Source organism: Giraffa tippelskirchi, chromosome 3 (genome assembly GCF_054371585.1).
Source record: "Giraffa tippelskirchi isolate mGirTip1 chromosome 3, T2T-mGirTip1v1.2.pri, whole genome shotgun sequence".
Taxonomy (NCBI): domain Eukaryota; kingdom Metazoa; phylum Chordata; class Mammalia; order Artiodactyla; family Giraffidae; genus Giraffa; species Giraffa tippelskirchi.
In genome coordinates, this window is record NC_137277.1 from 29,276,498 (window position 1) to 29,300,321 (window position 23,824).

General features: G+C 38.8%; 1 protein-coding gene and 1 long non-coding RNA gene across 51 annotated transcripts in view; one reads left to right on the plus strand and one right to left on the minus strand.

Annotated features, from left to right (window-relative positions):
* Nucleotides 1-23,824, minus strand: part of NCOR1 (nuclear receptor corepressor 1) — a 110,855-nt gene that overhangs the window by 85,156 nt on the left and 1,875 nt on the right. For all 50 annotated transcript variants that reach the window (XR_014080475.1, XR_014080479.1, XR_014080477.1 and 47 more), the window contains exons 2-3: nucleotides 9,587-9,764; nucleotides 6,110-6,237 (exon numbers count right to left, since the gene is read on the minus strand). Coding sequence is in view for 39 of the 50 variants with exons in the window: in XM_081583718.1 (XP_081439844.1) it covers nucleotides 6,110-6,237; nucleotides 9,587-9,694 (236 nt within the window). In the remaining 11 variants the exon portion in view is untranslated. The remainder of the gene's footprint in view (nucleotides 1-6,109; nucleotides 6,238-9,586; nucleotides 9,765-23,824) is intronic.
* On the plus strand, nucleotides 175-7,629 carry LOC145543154 (uncharacterized). The gene is made up of 2 exons (XR_014080493.1): nucleotides 175-2,310; nucleotides 7,446-7,629. It is a non-coding gene; the product is annotated as an uncharacterized LOC145543154 (long non-coding RNA).

The window sequence follows — 23,824 nt, forward strand, 5'->3', positions numbered from 1 at the left end:
ACAAACCCTGAGATTGATAATTTTACAATACTTCGAAGATTTAAAATCTCTTTCAAGACATAAGATCTCATTGTCTCCTTAAAATTCACAATGACATTACAAAAAATACTGCAATAGAAAGTTTCAGGAATAAGACAAGGATGACAGTTTTAGCCCCTTGTATTCAATATTGTATTGGGAGTTCTTATCAGAATATTAGGCAAGAAAAAGAAAGAAGCATCCAAATTGAAAAGGAAGAAGTGAAGTATTCTCTTCACAAATGACATGATCTCATATGTGGAAAACTCTCAAGAAACCACAAAAAACGTTAGAGCTAATAAATGAATAGGGTGAAATTATGAGATTAAAAAAAAATCAACATGTAAAAATCAGCTGTATTTCTATACATTGACAATGAATAATCTGGAAATGAAATTAAGAAAGCAATTCAAAAAAAAAATTTCCATTTATAATAGCATCCAAAAGAATAAAACAGGAATGAATTAGACCACGGAGGCCCAAGACTTACACACTGAAAAATCACAAAACATTGCTGAAAGAAATTAAGGAAAATTTAAATAGTAAGACATCCCATTTTCACGCACTGAAAGGCAATATTGTTAAGATAACAATACTACACAAAGCTAAGTACACATTCAACATAATCTCCAGCAAAATCCCAACTGAGTTTTTTTTGAGACATTAAAAAAAAACCCATCATAAAATTCATGGAGATGGGAATTCCCTGGTGGTCCAATCGTTAAGACTCAGTGTTTTCACTGTCATGGGCCCAGGTTGGATCCCTGGTCAGGGAACTAAGATCCCACAAGACAGGTGGCACAGAAAAAAAAAATTCATGTGGAATCTCAAGGGATTGCAAACAGCCAAAACAATTGTAGAAAAAATAAATATATAAAGTTGGAGAACTCACACTTTGCAATTTCAAAACTCACTACAAATATACAATAATCAAGAGCATGGTACAGCCAGAAGGGCAGACCTACAGACCAACAGAATACAACTAAGAGGCTAGAAATAAACTCTCACATCTCAGTCAGCCTCACCAAGGCTGTCAAGACCCTCCCTCAGGGCAAGGACAATCTCTGCAACAAACGGTGCTGGAGAATGGAATTTCCATACACATACAACAATGAAGCTGGACTCATATGGATTAAAAATCCAAAACTTAAAAACTCCTAGAAACAAAATATAGGGAAAATCTCCTGACCTTGGACTTGGTAGTGAATTCCTGGATATCACACCAAAGGCAAGGCAACAAAAGGAAAATGTAGATGATTGGACTTCATCAAAATAAAAAATTTTAGTACATCAAAGAACACTATCATGAGAATGAAAAGACAAACCACAGAATGGGAGGAGATATTTGAAAAGCATGCATTTGATAAGGCTGCAGTATCCTGCCTGATGCCCACATTCTTTCTCCCCAGCTCTCTCTCTGACACGTTCTCTCTGCTTCAGTCTACCCACCTCAAATCCACCCTCCACAGAGCAGCCAGGGGCAGTCAGATAAAGGCCATGCCCTTGGACGCAGCACTGAGAACCAGGGCTGCTGCTGGCTTGCTTGGAGATTTTGTGTGGAACTTCTATAAGCAAATGCAACCCTCTGGGGCCCCTAGCTGTGTCCCCTCAACTGGGCACCTCTGTTCAGGACACAATCCACAAAAGCTAACTAACTTCCAAGGATCGCATTTTACCTCCAGCCACTCTGCCTGGGAGACTGACCAAAGCCAGTGGGTGAGGTGTACTCACAGCTGGAGGAGAACCTCAGGAAGCCAGGGTACAGGACAATTAAGAAAAACACTTGAGTATTAAAAGCTCTCACTCAATCAAGAAATCAAACTATTCCCCATTTCAGCTTGCCAATTCTTTTTACAACACAAGCACTCATGCATAAATACATAATTTACCATTTAAAGTTTCAGAAAAAAGTTTAAATGAACTATGAAAATCTTGGTGAAAACAAATACAATTTTATATTGGGAGTTAAGCATGAAATACGCATCTTTAACAAAGTATTTGCCTTTTAAAAACTAATACTGCATGATGGCGTGGCCACTTTGTACACAGTCTGGTAGTTCCCAAATGGCAAACAAAAGGGACCAGCACCTAATCCAGCAGTTCCACTCCCAGTATGTGACCAAGAAAAGGGGCATATGGGGCTTCTCAGGTGGCACTAGTAGTAAAGAACCTGCCTGCCACTGCAGGAGAGGACGGAGACAGGGGTTTGATCCCTGGGTGGGGAAGATCCCCTATCCACCCCAGGATTCTTGCCTGGAGAATCCCATGGACAGAGGAGGCTGGCGGGCTACAGTCCATGGGGTCACAAAGAGTCAGACTGAAGCATGCACGTGGAGTATATAAAGGGGTATATAGACAGCTACAGAAAAATCTGTGCTTGGATGTTCACAGTAATATTATTCACAACAGTCACAAAGTGCAAACAATTCAAATAGCTATCAATTGATGAATAGAAAAATAAAATGTAGTACTTCCAAAACCAAAAAAAAAACCCCCACCAGATTTCACACTGAAATATCTCTGCAGACTCTTAAATTTAAAATTTCCTACATTTTACTGACTTTCTTCATCGCTTAGTACCATCTTTAAATAGCTTTAAAGTAAATTTAGCAAATTACTGTAATAAACCTTCACTTAGGGGTAATATAAAGTTCATAGCTATTTAAAATACTGGTATATGAAGATCAATCAGAATTATAATTTATTATGCTTATTCCCAGTTGAGGGAGACTCTTGTCCAAAACAAAATTAACTTCACTTAAATTTAAAAATGTATAAATATGAGTTGACCTCTTTTGTTGCTCAAGGGAAAACAAATTTTCTGAATTTCAGAGAATCTTTTATAGTATCTGAAACTACCTCAGTTATTCTGTACCTACTTAATTAAACATCCAAATACTCTAGATGTGTGTGTTAGTCGCTCGGTCGTGTCTGACTCTGCGACTCCACAGACTGTAGCCTGCCAGGCTTCTCTGTCCATGGAATTCTCCAGGCAAGAATACTGGAGTGGATTGCCATTCCCTTCTGGGCTAACTTTTCCAATGAAATCTAGAAAACATGATGAATGATATTCACACAGAAATAACTCTTTTTGTGAGTGCTGTGTTTATGAAATAATAAACATTTGCTAACAAAAAAATTCCAAGAATATATTAACAGAACTAAGTAGCAAATCACCCCAAATCCCACCATATAGCAACAGCTGTAATCAGGGGTGAGTTTCATTACCAGACATCATTTATTTCTACATATGGATGTACGGACATACAGGCAAAAATAAAACATAAGAATTGCATTGGGTATTTTTTAAATGCAGAATATTTGGTTTATTTTTATACAGATACATATATGAGAAAAAAATGAAATAAGGCTTAAAAATGGAAGCAATTACTACATTCCAGTTAAGTACTCCTTTACTGCAAGAAATCAGTTCCTTGAAAATTCTTTCTAAAGGGTGAAAGTGAAAAGGGTAAGGAAAATAATTATGAAAAGCATTGAGAAGAGGAATTTTTTTTTAACCTATTTTCCTTTTTAGAAGTCATCAAATCACTCCAGGCACACTTTTCAAATGCATACCTTTAAACATTCTCCCAAAAGTTATTGTATCTCTGATTTGGGGCACTTACATTATTTTACTTCGTCAAGATTTAGTACTGACATCCGCTAAGGAACCATGATTCCATGATTCCTTGAGCTGTCTCATATGGACCCTCCACTTGAATGGGTTTATGGCTACTGTAATCCTTTGACCATGGCTTCCATTCCTTATTCAACTGGGTTCCATCTCTGAGAAATTCTTCAAGAAGCTTTAAATACTCAGTGTTTTCATGTCTAAAAATGTCTGCCTATTGCTTTTAAACACGTCTGATATAATATTTTTGGATCTCAATTTCTTTTCCTCAGAACTTTGTAGCTATTGCTCTGTCAGATTCTTTTCTCTTATTGAGGACTTGTTCTGCTTGCTGGATTCCTGATTCTTTTACTTACCCTTAAACTTTAATAATAACTCAACCAGGATCTGTCTCAGTATTGATCATCCTGTGTAAATTTTTCCTGGAGCAAGATATGTCCTATCAATCTACAGATATCTTCCCTCACGTTAAAGGGGAAAAAAGGTGTCTGTTTTTTTTTAAATTATGAGTATCATTTCCTCTCCCTTACTAGGTTCTCCACCTAGGAAACACATGTTCTTATGACATGTTGGATGATTTTAATTTGCCCTCCATATTTATCCACATCTTTCTAATTGCTTTGATCTCTCTGTCCTTTTCTTCTGTCTTCACTCTGATCATCTCCAGACCTTTCAGCCACATCTATCTTATCCCTTGTTCCTTCTCACTTTATATACAGAATTTAAAACGTGGCCTTGGGGGCAAAGGAATGTGCAATCTTTCACTTTATCTGATACGGTTGTCTTATTTTGTTTTTCAATACTTCATTATTAATTTTAACTTCTTAAGTGCACAGCATTCATGGGGCATGTTCTTTGTTTTTCGTCTTTATACACAGGGGTCTTTGTTTTTGCAACAGGGCATTGCTTGACTCTTCCTTTCCAGGAGTTTGCTTTCCTGGTTCATGGCATCCTTTACCCTCCTGCGCAGGCAGACTATGAGCAGCCTTACACAGACTTGCTCTGTGGCGCAGAATGCGGTGGGGGGGGGGGGGGGGGTCCTTGCCCGGTATGCGTTTATCTACAGATGGAGGACTGGATATGGCTTTCTATATAATTCTCTACAGCCTGAGGAAACAAGAGAAATGGGCTGAGTCAGGGGAAAGCTCAATTGGGGCTGTGACCCTTAGCCTTGGCTCCACCAGTCACCCATGTAAACCAGTTCTGAGGGCTATGGCTCAGCACTTTGCAAAGTGGCACCTATAACTGTCCTTACCGCAGGATGGCATAATGAGGATTCCTAAGTCAACCGTTCACCACATCACGACCTCCACTTGCGCTTTCCCAAATCAGGGGCAATCATGAGAAATGCTAGGATTGTACTAACCTTTCTTTCTTCAACACTGCTTCTTTGACAGTAGAAGCAGGAATTAGGAGGCCAAGTTGTGCAAGATTCTTCTCATTCCTTCCTTGAATGCCACTCTTCCAAGTTTATGGCAGTGGCTGTATCCTTTCCTTCTTTATGTGCAGGGTGCATTTTTAGCCCTTTCTTAAAAAAAACTATCTTCATATATTTGCTAAACAGCAGAGGAGAGTGATGTGATTTCTCTCCATAATCTTCGCCAAGAAATGCATTTTACAATGATTTTAAACACGGCTGAATAATTTCAAACTTTTTAGCATCTTAAAACCTAAACAATAAACATACCTTTTAAAATAGGAAATCAGGTTCTTTATAAAACTGCTAAAACAAGCACTCGAGAAAGGTGATTTACTAAAGGCAGTTATTATATTTCAAAACACTTTAAGAGTGAGAAAGGGAAAAAAATGACAGGGCAGGGGGGCGCGGAATTGAGTAAAAGACAGCAGAGACAGTGAGGACACTGGAGAGAACGAGTATCTGACATGGACAAAACCAACATTAGCTGACAAAATACCCACTATCCTTTGCAGACAATGCCTTGTTATCCTCATTTTTACAGGTAGAAAACTAAGGTCTGAGGAGTCTAAATCACTGATTGGCAACTCTGGCTGTGAATAAGAAAGACCTGGGCCTAATCCCTGAGACTAATTTAATTATTCTGAGATGAGATTTGGTATCATGCTCTTAAATCTCCCCAGGTGCTCCCAATATGTAGGGTGAATTGAGAACACCAGCTTATACAATGTGACCAAGGCCCCAAGAGCTGACCAGGATTCAAATCTAGGTCTATCGGACTGTCCTCTGCATAGCATTGACTCTAAACTCTGGAAACAAGGTTTTAAGAGTTTATAAACTATTATGACAACTACTCCAAAAGGTCAACAAATATAAAAGCACTCAAAATACAACTGTAAATGACCAATCACAGCTTGGTTAATAACACTATAAGATAAATATAACACTGAATTGAAAGTAATAAAATAAATGACACATGTGTGGAGTTTCCACATATTCCCCAAGTTCAGTCCTGGGTGGAAACACGAAAGAGAGCCTGTTACCTGTCAGAACCCGGGTGAAACTCTGAAAGTAAGGAAGGCCTCCTGCGAAGCTGCTGCTGCTGCTGCAAGAGCTGTGACGCCTGACTGACTTCAAGATGAGAAGAACGGTAATCGGGGACCGCAAATTCCTGGTAGTAAAATAGTCACACATTAATTATTAACCAACAAGCAAAAAGCATCATGCAACCAAACCAAGGGCAAATGTACAAAGGCAGCTATGGTCCAATAAGCATGGGAAGAAGCAGCAATGGTGATTTCAATGCTTCAGTGACCTAATACTCTCCCATAACCTAAAACAATCAACATTAATTGTGTATCATTCAAAAGAATTCAAAATGAAATTTCGTGTTCAACCTGTGTTTGATTTATTCTTCTAATAACAAATCACAGTAACTTCTAATCTGTATTCTACCCACGTGTGCAATATGAAATCCTAAAAAGCATTCCTATCTTAAATTTCAAATGGATAAGCTGGAAGGGTCAAAGAAGCCATCTAGTTAAATCCATGTATCGTCACAAGTGAAGAAACAGAGGTCCAGAGGATCAACCTGCTAGTTAAGAATAACAGTTTCCATCATTCTAGGTGGGTGTTTTTATATTTATCTTCCTATTTTTTGAACAGACACACGTAAAGGGCAAATACAAACAAAGACAGCACTGAGGAATTTTCTCAGAACACAGTAGAGCACAAAGATATAGGAATACAGAAGAAAAGTTACAAATCTCAGCTACAGTAAAAGTCTCTAACATTCAATATCCATCCACAGGTGAGAGGCAATATTCTAAGAAATAAAAAAGCAGCATTTCTCAGAAGTTAGAAAGGACTCAGTCCTCTCCTCAGGTTTCAAAGGGCCTAAGAGAAAAGTTGAGCGTATTGTAAACATTAAACCATACTGGACATACCAGAATTTTAGAAAACCAACGACAGAGAGAAAACCATCAGTCGTAAGACAGAAAAACTTGGTTTCCTACGAAGTAAGAAGGATCATAATAAAAAAAAGACTTATCAGCAAGCAACACTGAATAGAACAACAGACAAATACATATTCCAAGTTCAGAGGAAAACAAATCTGGAACTAAATCACCAAGGGAGTTAGAGAATGATTTCCTGAAATATGAATTTGGGTTCCCTTAAGTGCTTGGCTGAATTCCAACCTGTAATGCATAAGGAGAGCACAGTCTTGTCTTTAAAAGGCTGGACCAAGAACAACTTCCGAAGAAAGAACTATTGGAATGATAAAACAAGCAACTCCCAGAGCTCCCATAGGGCCAGTGAAAGTGAAAGTTGCTCAGTCCTGTCCAACTCTTTGCAACCCCATGGACTGTAGCCTGCCAGGCTCCTCTGTCCATGGAATTCTCCAGGCCAGAATACTGGAGTGGGTAGCCGTTCCCTTCTCCAGGGGGTCTTCCCAACCCAGGGATCGAACCAAGGTCTCCTATTTTGCAGGTGGATTCTTTATCAACTGAGCCACCAGGGAAGCCCTACACAGGGCCAGAGCTCATTCGAATTTCCTCCAGCCAGAGACAAGAAACCTCAGTGAATATACAAGACATTTAGTAGATACCCCAGAAGAGAAAAGTTCAGAGGTGGAGGATAGAGTTTCCCTGATGGCTCAGTAGCAAGGAAACCACCTGCCAATATGTAGGAGACACGGGTTCGATCCCTGGTCTGGGAAGATCCCACATGCCCCAGAGCAACTGAAGCCCATGTACCACAACTGTTAAGCCTGTGCTCTAGAGTCTGGGAACCACAACTACTGAGACCTCATGCCCTAGAGCCCATGCGCCACAACCAAAGAACCTACTGCCATGAGAAGCCTGTGCACCACAACTAGAAAGTAGCTCCCACTAGCCACAACTACAGGAAAGCCCATGCAGCATCAAAGATCCAGCACAGCCAAAAATAAACAAATAAAATTATTTTTAGTTTTTTTAAAAAAAGAAAATACAGGGGGAGGGAACACTTCCGAAGCTAACACTCCTAACAGGCTGAATGCTCTCCTCTTAATATCAGAAACCAGGCAAGTACATCCACTCTCACCTTCTACTCCACAAGGGACGCGGGGGCGGGGGTGGGGGTGGGAGTGGGGCGGTGGTTCTAGCCAGTGCAATAAGAAGGAGAACAGACACCTAGTGTGGAAACAGAAAAGCAAAGCTGTCTTTATTCTCAGGTTACACTATCATCTACACAGTTAATCCTGGGGCATTCATAAAAAAGCAGGAAGTAACAAGTAATTTTGCAGGATACAAGATTAATATACATAGCAGCAGTGAACTGAAAACTGAAATTCAAAAAGCAGTACCAGTTACAACCCATCAAAAATACTAAATATTTAGGAATAAATGTGACAGAAGAGGTTCATGACTTGTACACTGAAAAGTAAGTGACTAGATACATACACAAATTGTGGTATATCCACATCCAGCAATAAAAAGAAATTGCCAAGATGTGCCAGAACACAGATAAATTTCAAAAATATGAGACAGAAAAGAAGCCACTAACAAAAGCATTCACGTGAAATTCAAGACAAAGGGAATCTGTTGTGATGGGAAGCAGATGGGTATCCTGGGAGATGAGGTCTGTAGGAGGTGGGGGAGGGGGCCTGAGCTGGACAGGGAATAAGGGAACTTCCTGGGGTGGCAGAAATGCTCTCTCTCTTCATTTTCGTGGTAGTCTTATAGGTGTATGAAGCTGTCAAAATGTACAGATACAATGAAATGTTATTATATATAAACTAAACCCAAAGTTGATTTAAAAACAGCAGCAGCAACAATAAGCTAGGAAATCAGTAATCAGATGAACAGCACTGAGGCAGGAAGGACACACAACCAAAAGTCAACACCTAATCACGGTTAAGAACCTTAGTGAAGAATAGAGAGTGACTTCAACCAAAAAGGGGACCTACAAAAAACATGAAACTAATGACCATTTCATCTCTTCCCATCTCTTTTTTTCAAAGCTTACACCCATGGCCCTGGCCTGCTCCAAGCTGGTAATTTCATCTCTTTTTCACATGGTAAAACAATCACACAAACTCGTCTTCCTACCATCAAATCTCTCAAGAAGGTAGAAGTTCTTTAATAGGTCACAAATAATACCAGTAGCTACATGAACACATATATAGAAAATCTAAGCTCGAGACCTGGCTCTCACTCAAAACACCAAGTCTTCCGTCCAGCTTAATGTTCAACCAGAACCTGGCGCATAAACATAGGTCTTAACTTAGAAACTCTAGGTCATTGACACTCTTATCAACAACTCCTACCATCAGAAGCAGAGACATGGCCAACTCCTGGAATCTGGCATAAAGCCACAGTAAGAAGATAAAAATCCTTAACCTTTGAGAATGGTTCCTGCCATTAAATATATATGTACACACACATATATAGTGTTTGGTTTCTGATCAACATATGTATTACATAGGAAAAGTAGAAATATAGAATACATATGCAATTTGCATAATATCTGTTCCTTACCTGCTGGTGACGGGTGCTGGGAAAGGTGTACTGAACAGAGTGGGGAGGATACCGACTTTGTTCTGTGCTGAATGCTCCTTGGTTGGGAGGATAACCTGAACTTGACATTATCAGTAAGGATGTCCTCACCAGGTTGTGAGATCAAGTGCAACAAACAATCATGCTTCTAGGAAATCACCTGTACAGGAAGGGGAAAAAACAGAAGTGATAAGAACTAACGCACCAAGGGTGCTTCTAAAACTTATAACTATAGCTGCATAAACAAAACCACTATTATCAGTAAAAGTTTTCTCCCATATATTAATACTTACTCAATATAACAGAAGTTACAAGGGCTTTAAAACCAGCAACAGGTCTTTTCTTCTATACTGAAAAGAAGGTTCTTTAACATATCACAAATAAAACCAGTAGCTACATAAAGTGAACACATAAAATCTTAGCTCAGGAGCCAGCATACAGCAGCAGCTCAGTAAATACCTTTCTTTCAATAATTATCTCAGACACAAATATTAAACATTACAAAAACAAAAAATCTATGGTTGTAAAACTGTGAGAATTCAATTATTAAAAGGATTCAGGAATAGTTATAAGGTTAAGTGTTTGTGCAGAGGAAATATTGTCTTTATTCAATGATTCGGCCCCAAAATGACAGCCTAAGAAGACACTAGGGATAGAAAAGCTTTCAAGGAAGAAAAAAGAGAGCCTATTACTTTAAGAAAACTACTGCCAATTTTTTTTTTAATTAAGATTTCCAAAAAACCTGTATCTGCCAAAATTAGCCTGACAGCTTCCCCACATTTAAAGACTTTTCCAGCAAGGTTGGTGGTGATATTAACAAGTGTTGAGGTTTTGATATTACACAATGAAATTTAAAGATCTGCGTAACTCAATGAATCAATATATTCCAAATGACCAATACAGAATTACAAGATTATGCATAAATAAAACTTTTAAAGTCAAAACATTTTACAATAAGTTGCAATACAAACTAATAAATGTTTAATGTGACAGAATATGAAAGATTTACTGATATAGTTTCAAATTCTACACAGTAACTAACCTTCAAAACTTTACCACTTGTCTGGTTTGGGTGTGATATCAAAGAATACCCACAGTTATCTTAAAAGGCTATTAAAATACCCTCCCCTTTTCCAAATACATATCTATATGAGGCTAGCTTTTTTTCATCAGCTTCCATCAAAACAACGTATCACAGGACTAAAACACAGAAGAAGAAATGAGAATCAAGCGATCTTCTTTTCAGATACTGAAGAGGTCTGCAAAAATGTAAAACAATGTCACTCTTCTCAAACTTTATTTTGGAAAATACATTACATTAACAAATACATAACATTAACATTACATTATTTTTAAATAAATATCTTTTGAATTTCCCCATTTTAACAGTTAATATAGTAAATATCAACACATATAATCCACATAAGCAAAAGCTCTTTGGAGTCCCAAGTAATCTTTATGGGTATAAAAGGAGTCTTGAGACCAACAAGTGTGACGACCATTGGCCTAGAGAATTAGGTCATCTTCAGATTGACTAACAGAGCTACAGAGGTGGGTCATGCCAGGTCCCTGCACTCTTTCTAGAGACCCTGGCCCTGTCAAAGTGTGGCTGCAACCCAATGTTTATGTCAAGTGAACTACTCTATGGAGCCAGGGTTGTACCAATCAGATTCCCCTCCAGGTATCTGAACTGAGAAGGTCAGTTATTGCAAAATGGTCAGAGTGGGAGTGAAGATGAGCCAAAAGACGTGTCAGAGCAGTTAGAGAGGAGCAGAGGACGTCAGCCTAGACATGGGCCAGAACAGGATGCAGAGAGCACGGATGCCCCCGAGACACACCAGGAACTGCCTCCGACACTGTGCTCCAGAATCAGCTCCCAAGAGGAGGTACTGTGCTTCTTTCCTTCTCCTCGGATTTCTGTTCAACTGCCTACGTAGTCTCACAGTGAGTCCTCTTTGCTTAATACAGGTGCAGTAGGTTTTTACATCTTAGTATCACAAGATCTCAATTTAAGTCCCAAAATAACTACACAAACCTTGGAATACTCTAAATGTCACGTCCATCAACTGATGAGGCTGATAGATAAAATTGTGTATATTCATAAAAGGGATTATTATTCTGCCATGAAAAAACAAAGTATGATACACGCTATAGCTTGAACAAACTCTGAAACATAATGCTAAGTATGAGACGCTAATCATAAATGACTGTGATTCCTTTCATATGAAAGTCCAGAACAGCCAAATCTATAGTGACAGAAAGTAGATTAGTGGCTGCTTAGATATACTGCGATATATATATAAGAAAATAAGAAAAAATGATCACAACAGAAATATAAAACATGAAAACATGACAGAATTATGGGATTAACAAAAGAAATAAAATTAATGAAGTCAACCTGAATAATGAAAAGTAAAACAAACAAATTGGCAAAATATTAAAAAAAAAAAATGCCTAGTGTTGGTGAGGGTTTGGAGGAAAAGGTATTGTTTCACAACATGACTGGTGTGTTGGTAAACTGAGTACACACTGCTTTCTAAAGAAGAATAGTAATTTGTGCAGTATCAGCCCTGAAAATATGCACATTCTCTACCAGAGCAACTCGGCTTCCAGGAATTCATTTGGTTATTCAATAGACATATCCAAGATGAATGCTTGAGGCGGTTTCTCAAGGAGCTGTCCTAAATATACAACAGCTTAGAAAATTCTTTTGTAAGAAGTTTAACTAATGAGGGACTTCCCTGGTGGTCCAGTGGTTAAGAATCCTCCTTGCAATGCAGGGGAAGCAATCCCTTGTCAGGAAACTAAGATCCTACATGCCGCAGGGCAACTAAGCCCACATGCCTCAAATAGAGAGCCCAACTGCTGCAATTGCAGACAGAGCACGCCACAACCAAGACCTGACACAGTCGAAAGTATTTTTTTTTTAAAGTTTAGCTAGTGAAAAATTTTATTTACAACATGACACAAAAAAGTTCTTATAAATGAGAACATTTTGTTTTATAGAAGTATAATTTATATACACCACTACCACTTGATTTTTCATGTATGTCTATCATATCTTCACAAGAATTTAAGGCTAAAGGCAGAAACGTCATGTACATATTCAGCAAACATATACTGAGCTGTATACTCTGTATGTCAACACTGCTCTAAACGCGGGCACAGAATGGGACCAAAACAGGCATCTTATTTTGAGAAGACACTAAGCAACCACAAGCACTATGATAAAGTGTTATAAATAAGACAGGATTGGAGAAGGGGAAGGGAGACATGTCTGAGAGGCAGAAAGCCAGGATGACCACACGCCCCAATTTTCTGAGACACCCAATTTACAACTACTGTCCCCGTGCAGTTATTAACCATGCTCCATTTCCCTCTCAAGACTGTTCCAGTTTGGGTAACACATTATATTCTAAGATGACTTTTGAACCCAAGCCTTGAAAAGACAAGAGCGTTCAGTGGAGAGAAACTAGAGAAACCTTAAGGCAAAATGAGGAGACAGAGGAACAGTGAGGGAGAAGGGGACCGAGGCCATGGGGTTCTGCTGGCCATGTGTGTGACCTTCATGGTCAAATATTTTCTTTTGGCCTTCCCAACTTGTTTCATCTTTCCGAAGACCTTTTCTACTCCAAATTTTTAAAATATTCTTCTACATTCCCCTCTTATACTTTCTTAAAGCTTTTAAAAATATATTCATGTTCCTTAATCACAAGAATGGGTCAGAAGACGGCAAGAGCCAGCTGACTGCTTCCTGCCTGCTCCCGCCAAGGTCCAAGGCACGAAAGTTAGAAAATCTAAGAATCAGGAGGTTTTCAGGTTTACCCAACTAACACTGATTTTTACAGATAAGGAATCTGAAAGCACAGAGAAATTAAAAAATTTCTCTATATCACAATCATCAATGGCAAAAATGGAAGAAGCTAGTGTTTCCTGTGATGCTGTGCTGCTTTCTCACAGAGAGTGAGCTACTCAGAGGAGCTGAGATGTATGATAAGACCACCCTTAAGACCACCTGGGCAGCGCTCTCCTCCGATACACCTACTCTTGCCAATGGAAGGGGAAAAGCCAGCCAGGGACAGGGGAGGTTGTTTTGTTTTTGTTTTGGGGAATACATATTATATGCAATGATCTCAGAGTTTCTCAAAGAACCATAGAATACAGAGGGGAAAATCTCCTTCTCAGAGTTTCTCAAAGAACCATAGAATACAGAGGGGAAAATCTCCTTCTCACCCCTGTCCCCAGCCTCTACTCAGTTCTCTTCCCAGAAGGCAACCAAAGTTAGTAGTTTCCAGAGTCTCCTTTACAAATGCCTACACACATACACACACTTTGCCCCCTACATAAATGGGACCACGGTGGATCTGTAACTGTCCAATATCTTGCTCTTATTACATGAGATCTTAACACATCTTGACAATCATTTTCATGAGTTCATAAAGACCTTCATTCTTTCTATTGCTGTAATGCATTTCACTGTATGAATGTTCACAAATATTTTATGTTTTCCAAGTAATTCTGATCTGCACCCCTGCTTATGAGATCTGTCTCTGAGCTCTCCTTCCAACTCAGACATCCCAAGTAAATAAAGCTATAAATGGAATGGAGACGCAAAAGGAAAGATCTTAGCTCAAGGTCATCCAAATTTTTTTTCCATCAATGGCTTACATGACAAGAAATCTATGCTGTATGCTGTTGTTTTGTTTTCATTTCCAGCAATGGTGAGTCCTGAGTACAACACATACTCAGATGTATGTAAAATAATTGGTCCGTGCTTCCCTTTTATCATAACCAATCCTTCGTGACATCCTAGTTTTCTGATGTGGTTTTAGTGAAGTTTAACTTGAAATACTTTAAAAATAAAGTCAGTTACTATTGACCCAACACAGGTGGGTAACAGAACACCAGCAAAGCTAAAGATCAGCCCTTACCGGATACAAATTTACAGGTCAAACGGGACCCACCTCTGGTCACAAGAACTGCAATTTGCAGCCTACTATGAGCTGACCTCCTTCCTCAAAACTGATCCATGAGATGTACAGCAATAGTTCAGACCTTTTTGTTTTGTAACCAGCACTGTCTCCTCAAAACCTTACATGGAAGCCAAATGTATACAATACCCAAAGAAGAAATACTCGGATTCAGGGAGAACAGGGAAACTAGGTCTCTCTTAAGCCTCCTCACCCCTGTCCCGCCTCTGACCCTCACTCCAGTCCTAGCTCACCAAGACACACCTTCCACAGAACACTTGACAGTTTGCAAACAACTGAAATAAAAGAATCTGGTTTAAAGTGAGGGCTGAAGGGGAAGGGAAAACCTTAAATGGCAGTTTCCAATTTTAAGCTCAGTTTCTAGCTTCAAAACTCTTTAATTCAGTTACACACTTGATTCATGCATGGACCGTAAAAATTCTGTGAAATGTTTAAGAAACCTGGTCAAGGTTTTATGTGCAACTCCCTCATATCAATACATTTACTTGTATTTTAGGGTGAAAATAAAACTAGATGTCATTGTGTAAGTTACAGAAGCACATTTTACCTGAATTTTAGAGAAAAACTTAGAACTAACCTCCAATATTTTGCAAACAGGTAATAAAATACAGTAAAATGAAGTCAGTCTATTTACATTTCCTTTGAATCTTCCCATACTAATGTAATAAAGACACATACTCACAAACACAAAAATTGACTCAACAGGAAACTTATCCTGCAAAATAAGATTTCAAATGCAATCCTAAAAAAAACCCCAACAAATCCCTTCTCCCCAGGAACTCCTGGCTTTTGGCCTACAATCTTTGCATAACCAAAACGTACTTGGATAGGTTTTCAAGGTGGCCTCAGCTATCTTGGAAAAAGTGCTAAAAATATACCTTGCTGTGGCAGGACTGCAGACGCCTCTTCAGATGAGCAAGAATGACTTCACCAAGGGTCACAACAGAGGTGAAGTCCATATTTCACCAAAGCAAATAAAGGACCCTATAATGTACACAATTCAATTTTCTTTTAAAGGATCAAATAACATCTTCTGATACAAAAGTGTAGCAGAGGGGAATGACCTCTATGACACCACAGACGCCAAACATTAGATACTAAGCTGAGGTAAATCAGGTATCACTGATTCTCATAAAGCAGCTCAGCTCAGTCCAACTCCAAACGTGCATTAGGCAAGGAGAGGCTAAGATGGCCCCCTGGCGTACCCAACTACCTCTGAGAAAGCCCATCTGAGCCTATCTCTGGTCCAGCCTCCAGGAGAGAAGACAGCTAGAAACTATCTCAGTGAGCTCTGTCACTGGTCTAAGATCAGAGTGGTGCCCAACCGAACAGGATTTCTCCCGTAAAATAATCTAGAACATTCTTCCCTCTAGGGAAAGGGGGGGGAAAGAAGCTACTCTAGGGGAATGCCATTAACACGGTGTTTTATTTGTGGCCTCTCTGACATAATGACATCTCACCTGGAAGACAGATGAAGGGGAGCTAAAGAGAAAGATCTTTTAGTTTAGACTACCCTACGTCCAACAAAGTAGGGCACTGAGAGGAACACATTAATATGGGCATAACCATTTCATTAATCTTAGATTCCAGATGTTCAATAAATAATTCTCAAACGAAAACAATACCACTACTCTATCCCTACTAAAGCGAGAAGAGAGAAGGTTCCCCAGACAGTGAGCAGCAGGAGACAGCACTGGGGAGCTGCGGACTCTGCCGTGTGGCTGCACTGTACTGACCTAATTCTCTAAATTGACAACATTCACTCCTGCTGTGAGAATGAATATATTTCAAAGTCAAAATGGACAACTATTTGCAACCCTCTCCTCCGTCAACACAAAGAACAGAGATTTGAGATCAGATGCTTTCACTTTAACTTTAGCTGCTTGACCAGGATTAATCAACACGACAACCCTGAAGGAGAGTTAATAAAGTGGCCTCTTATCAAGCCTCTGCTGCATCGCAGGCAGAGCACTAGGAGCGGCGAGCATGCGCTCACCTAAACCACGAGCTCCACGATTCTCCTGAGTGAAGCTTTGGTGAGGCTGAGGAGCTTCCCCAAGGCCATTTCCTATCTCAGGGTGATCTTAAAAGATACATTTTCTGCTGCCTCCCACTAAGAGAGGCTGTAAAGGTTAGGAAGCAACACAAAACAGGGCTAACGAACAGACAACTTCTAAGGTAGATACTAAAAGAAAGTCCGGTAAATGAGAAACTAACTTAAATGTACTGAATTCGATACAAAAAAAATGCAAACAAAAAATAAACCAGAGACCTGTGAAGGTAGTGGCCATCTCTTCTTCTCCCACATGGCTCCCCACCTAACAGTTCTTTCTTAGCTCTCAACACACCCACTCCAACCTACCTACCCTTCCTTCATGCCCCCACCCCCAGCCTCCCAAGCTTCTCCAGCCCCACTACCCCCAGTCTCATCTCCTGCTGCAGAAACTCCTAACTGGACTTCCCACTTCAATACTTTCTCCACTCAAAAAGCCAAATGTCAAAAAAAAAAAAGCTAAATGTCTTTTAAACCATCAATCAGAACATGTCACTCTCCTGCTCAAGACTCCTTGGGGGCTGCCATGCACTACAGACAGAACCGGAACTCCTCACAGTGGCCCAGGAGACCCCGCTGACCGGCCTCTTCCTCCCTGACTGCTCAGGAGGCCGCAACTCGAGCTTCCCTCCAGCCTCTCACTGGTGCCAGGCCCAGTCTTGCCTCAGCCCTTTGTCCTTCTGTAACTCTCGGCCTGGAATGCTCTTCCTGGCTCGCCGTGGGGCCTAGGGCTCCTCAAACTTAGGTCTCAGTTTCAAATGCCATCTTCTCAGAAAGGCCTATCCCAGCCACCCTCCAGTTACCTTTTGTTCCTTTACAGGTTAATCATAATCTGAAATGCATTCATTTGTTTTACTTTCCCCACTAGAATATAAACTCTCTGCCTGATTCCTTACTACGTTTGTTGGACAAAAGAAATAAGAAATGTGCAAACTTATTTGAAGGAAAGTTTGAAAATCTACTGAAGAACATAAATCATTTGAATAACAGGATAGGAGTTATTACTCCTATAACAGGAAGTACACAAGGTGTGAACTTTCCTAAAATTAGCCCATGAACTCAATACTGCCAATCACTATTCATAAAAACCTCAGCAAGATTTCTTTTTGAACTTCACAGCATGATTCTAAAGTTCATCCAGAAGAATACACAGGCCAGAATTGTCAAAATCTGGGGGAAAAAAAAACCAGAGCAATGAACAGATGACTAACCCTATCAGCATTAAAATTATAATAGTAATTTAAAGGATATCATAACATATATCAAGAGACCAAGAAAAAGTTCTAAGTATATTTAGCAAATGATAAAAGGCACAAATCTAGTAACTGGGGCAAAGGCTGGATTATTCACCAAATGGTGCCGACACAACCGGTTATTTCAGGGAAAAAACATACATACCTCCTATCCCCCCCAAAATATATGTCTACCTCATTTCCTATACTAGAAATAAATTCCAGATGGAGCCCAAAAATTCGTTTGTTTTTTTTTAAAAAAAGGAAAAGAAAAGTGAAGAGAAAAAGAAACCTTAAAAAATTAAAATCTGAGGACTTGTTTTAAAAATGCAAAAAGGTATCCAGTCAAGTCTTCCTCTCACTCACATGCCTCTGTCACTTAGCTCTCCTTCCTACAACCAACAATACCAGTGTCCTGGGTTTTCATTCATAAACATTCTATGATATAAAAGAAAATATGTATCCAATAGTTTTCCTCTTTAAAACAAGCAGCGGCATACTAGACTTAATACTTCTTACTTTGCTTCTTCAGTGTAATAGATGGATGAATATTTTAAATCTTAAAGTGAGGAAGGTCTAAGTAGAGCATAAAACCCAGAAGTCATATATAGACCAATGATGAAGACACTTGCCTTGTCCCAGCCTCTATGCTAAATGTCATTTACATTATCTCCATTTCATTCTACAAACAAGGAAATTAAGGCTTACAGAGGTTAAGTGATGTGACCAAGATCATAGAACCAGCACAATCCCAGCTGGTTATACCTGACTACAGAATACTACAGATAATACTACTACACAATACTGCAGCGGGCTATACCTGACGACAGAATACTATAGTCAACAATACTACAGAATACTACAGATAATACTTAACTACATAATACTGCAGCTGGCTACACCTGACTACAGAATACTACAGAAGGACAGCTGGGGGGTAGGGGGTGTGCACAAATATGAAAAATGTAAACACCCTAATACGTAAAGAACCCTTCAATCTGAAAAACACCAATAATACAATCAAAAAATAATCAAGAATAAAGGCAGATAATTTCTAAAAGAAATACAACTCCCTCCATTTAAAAAAGGTTCAACAACAATAGTGATTGATAAAAGGCCAATTAGAATCACTTTTTTCCCCACTTCTTAAATTGACAAAACGTTTTAAAGAGTAATTTTCAGTGCTGGTCAGGGTCTAGGGCATGCCATATATTGGGACAACATCCATCCAGAGCTACACTGTTCATCTAACTGCAAATCCACTTTACAAATTTATGCTACAAAGCTTATTTGCACAAATACACACTCACACAAATAATTCACTACAGCTTTGTTTTTCTGACAAAACAAAAGTGGCCATAAACTGATTAAACAAAGTGAAAGTGTTAGTCACTCAGTAGTGTCTGACTCTTTGTGACCCCACAGACTGTAGCCCACCAGGCTCCTCTGTCGGTGGAATTCTCTAGGCAAGAATACTGGAGTGGATTGCCATTCCCTTCTCCAGGGGATCTTCCCTACCCAGACACTGAACCTGGGTCTCCCACATCCCAGATTCTTTACCATCTTAACCACAAGGGAAATCCACCTGTCTTCTTTGTGGAATACTATGTAGCTATTAATGACAAAAGTAGCTCTAAAAACATCAACTAGGTACAGCAGAAGAGCATACTGAGGTCTCATAATATAAAACATTACATACACATGGGGAAAAAACCTGAAAGAATACACAACACTTAGCAAATTACATCTAGAAAGTGATGCTTTCATTTTCTGTATATCTTAAAACTTCCCTCTAGAACTTCTGTAAAAATAATGTATTACCTATAATAAACAGAAAAGACTTCAAAATAACATATCCTCCTTCACTCATTAAAATGGTTTTGTGTAAACAGAGTGTAACTTCTTCCACCCCTTCCCTCCTGCTCAGTTTATGGCCCACTCCCATTCACACACATAGACACACACCATTAATGGACTACATACTCCCTACTTCTGGCATATTTACACTGTGTATTTTCTGATATAACTCCTAGAAAGTACAAACTTTGGTTTCATTTCAAACACATAAAAGTCATTGTTTTTCAAAACTGAATTAAAAGAATTTAATCAAAAGTAATACAAAATTAAATGTCTCCGTCTAGTCAAGCCTATGGTTTTTCCAGGGGTCATGTATGGATGTGAGAGTTGGACTATAAAGAAAGCTGAGCGCAGAAGAATTGATGCTTTTGAACTATGGTGTTGGAGAAAACCCTTGAGAGTCCCTTGGACTGCGAGGAGATCCAACCAGTCCATCCTAAAGGAGATCAGCCCCGGGTGTTCATTGGAAGGACTGATGTTGAAGCTGAAACTCCAATACTTTGGCCACCTGACGCAAAGAGCTGACTCAATGGAAAAGACCCTGAGGCTGGGAAAGATTGAGAGCAGGAGAAGAAGGGGACGACAGAGGATGAGATGGTTGGATGGCATCACCGACTCAATGGACATGGGTTTGGGTGGACTTTGGGAGTTGGTGACGGACAGGGAGGCCTGGCGTGCTGTGGTTCATGGGGTCACAAAGAGTTGGGACACGACTGAGCAACTGAACTGAACAAAAGTTCAAAGTCATGATGATTACTACTTAAAACAAAAATTTCAAAATTATACAAATCCATATGCTACTGCCAAAGGAAATGAACTGCCAAAACAGACTACTGACTCTAAACTGTGCATGACAACAAAAATGTGAAAACAGCTTATCAGTTAAAGTATGGGAGGGAGGTGCAATCTGTAACCATAAAGGAGACCCTCCTAACAAGTCAAATTTTCCTAGAAAAATGTAACCTCAATTTATTCTGGCTTAATTTCGGTTTATTTATGTATAATTGAGTAATCTTAACTCTTCTCTTCCTTCTATCTTGACTAATCTACTCAAAAATTTAATTTTTGACATAAAATTAATCAAGTAGTATTCTTTCAAAGAGATCCCTTCAAAGGGATTTTATAATAGTCCTGTAAACCAACCATTCCTACTTCACATTTTTTCCCTAGCACCAAAACAACTCAAAAATTTCCTGCATATTTAAGTTAACACATTTTTGTTCTAATATTATCTGGAAATACAAATAATCTGAAATGAACTGATTCCCCACTTACTTTCTCTTTCTCCCAAGAATCCAAGTACACGGAGAGAAATTAAAAAAAAAAAAAAAATGCTTTAATAATTCACTGATAACACACGTTTTACCTGACACTGGTGAGTTTCTACCTGTTCATTAATTTCCAAAAACTATTCATCATCAAGTTCCCACATGTGGGAATAGCTTCACCAGCTTCTACAGCTGCACCAAGTAACTCTAGGCTCCTTCTTATACATTCAGCAGATTCCTACTACACCTTTCCCAAGAACAGAGTTATTCTGGGAGTAGGGGCAGAAGAAGGATCAAATAAGTGAGACATAAACATGTCCACAAAGGGCTTATGGTATACTCTACTGGGGATTAAATGGACATGTTATAAGTAACTATGACGTTATAACAGAGGTATAAGTAAAGTATTAAGAATTTTCAAACCAAAAAAGTCATCTTCAGACAAGAGGGAGGAGCAAGGAGACTTCCTGGATGAAGTGATGTGATAAAAAACTCTCAAAAAATCAGCAATATATAGATGTGGTAGTTTCAAAGTGTAAGGCAGGGAAACAGCATTCTGGAAAAAGCACAGAATGGGAAAAAACAACCCTTCTTAATGCAACCCAAAATAGGCATATTATTTAACAGCCCAAATGGAATTTAAAACACACACACACACACATCATGCTTCAGTATTCATGTTAGGACATTAGTTTAAAAAGAAAACTAGGCCTTTTCCTTTAAAATAAATTTTATGGCATGAGTACCTACAGAAAAGTAACATTATATATGAAGCTTTTCAACATGACATTAGAAAGTTCATGTTCACACTATTCACCTATACTTTCATATTAACAACTGAAGCTTCTCATACTTAAAAAAAAGTAGCAGCTTGAAAGTGAAGCAAGCAATAACTGATACATAACCTAACCTATCAAACTGTGTCTCTAAACCACTGGCATAATAACATTTCCATCACTGTAACACTTAAATTCCATGAAATATCAGTAGGTCCAGATAACCTTAAAGGCATTTTTGTTTAAGAAGATAGTCATCATAACAGATTAAAAATGAAACTAGTAATTCCCAGTGATCATATTACTGATATAGATCAATACCAATTTTTTTCAAACTATATTTTCACTGCAGAAATGTACAGTTAAGGAGGTATATTACTGAACTCAAATTCAATATCTCAGCTGAGTGACTGACCGCTCATTCCCCAGCCCACCACCTAATTTTTGTTTTCAGTTGTGTCAACCATCACACTGAATCATGCCCTGATGATACGGTGTAACAGCAGGAGCTACTCTGGACGGCCGAGGACTGGATTCTACGGCTGGCCAACAGCAACAGTTCAGGCCAGATCTGTTCGATTCACTGACCTTCATCACACTCATCAGTAAAATACAACTGGTTAACCTACATGACTCTATGTTCTATAATCCTATAAATAATGAGCATTTTGCTTTAACCAACTTACATTTGTCTTTGAGACTACTATTACGTAACGGTAACAGCAGCACACACACATAGAGTCAACCTGAAGAACCCCCAACACTCTCAGGGCTTTGTATGCTCTCATTTTCACATGCAAAGAGGAAATCCCCTCCCCCCCCAAAAAAAGTATGTTGTATCTGAAAACAATCCAAGTAATATACAAGTAATATTTTGGCCACACAAGCTTCTGGGATAGAAAAAAATGGTAGAAGAGTAAAAATATTCAAGGAAAACCACCACCACAAGAATACCAAAATAAAAAACAGATGCTCTACATACAGTTATTGCTACATGACAGAAGCTCTGGTAGCTTTTCAATTCTCCTAAGAAGTCCTGAGAGAAAAACAATGTTTTCTTAACCTTCTATCTGAATGTACTTTTGCATGCTGAAACCTGAAAAGGACACAGTATCAGACAATCTACAGACTGAGTTCTTTGTGCACATAACTGATAGGGTCAACTTGATACTATTATAGCACTTAGTAACATGCCCTGAACATGAGGCAGCCACACCAGCTGAACAAGTGAATGAACTACACACCACAAGATAAGTCCATACATAATAAATTCTGACCAACTTTTACTACTTCTTTGAACTGCGTTCCAGTAAAACCCAATCTCTGAAGTAAATGAACACATGGAAATAACTAAGTATTCGAGATCTCGATCATCCTCAAACATCAGTTAAGAATTTGAAATTTCAATTAAGACAGATTACAAAATACAATTAAAACTGAGTAACACACACACAAAAAACTGAGTAAGAAATAGCCTGACATTAACCTACATCAATCCCTGGCTTATTTAAAAGCCTCTACTTTCTCCGGAAGATAGAAATGGCAAAACAAACTCTCCAAATCCACAAAATTTAGAAGAAAAAAAAACTTAGAAAAACTTGATTAATCTGTATTTACTTAGCCTTGGAACAAATTTTACTCAAATTCAAAGAAAGATAATTTTTAGCATTCTATGCTTTTTCAAAAAATAGGCAGGCAGGCCAAATTCTTACTTTTTACTATATGATGATGAAGTCCAGCAAGTTCACACCCAGTTAAAAATATTTATTCCTCAGAAGTCATGAAGAGAATCACAGCTACATAGACCTGTGACAGCAGATCAGCAAGTGTACTCCATAAGTTGTAAGTTGTAACTGTGAACACAATTTTCTAATTAAAATACAATGTTCATCCACTCAATAAACATTTGCAGTGTCAATACCCTCTGGCAGTGCCTTAAAGTCAGAGAAGGGCTTCTTCTGTCCTCAAGAGGAGGTAAGACAAGTACGTACCTAAATGCAAGGCAGAAAGAATAAATGCTGTGAGAGATGCACAGATAAAGCA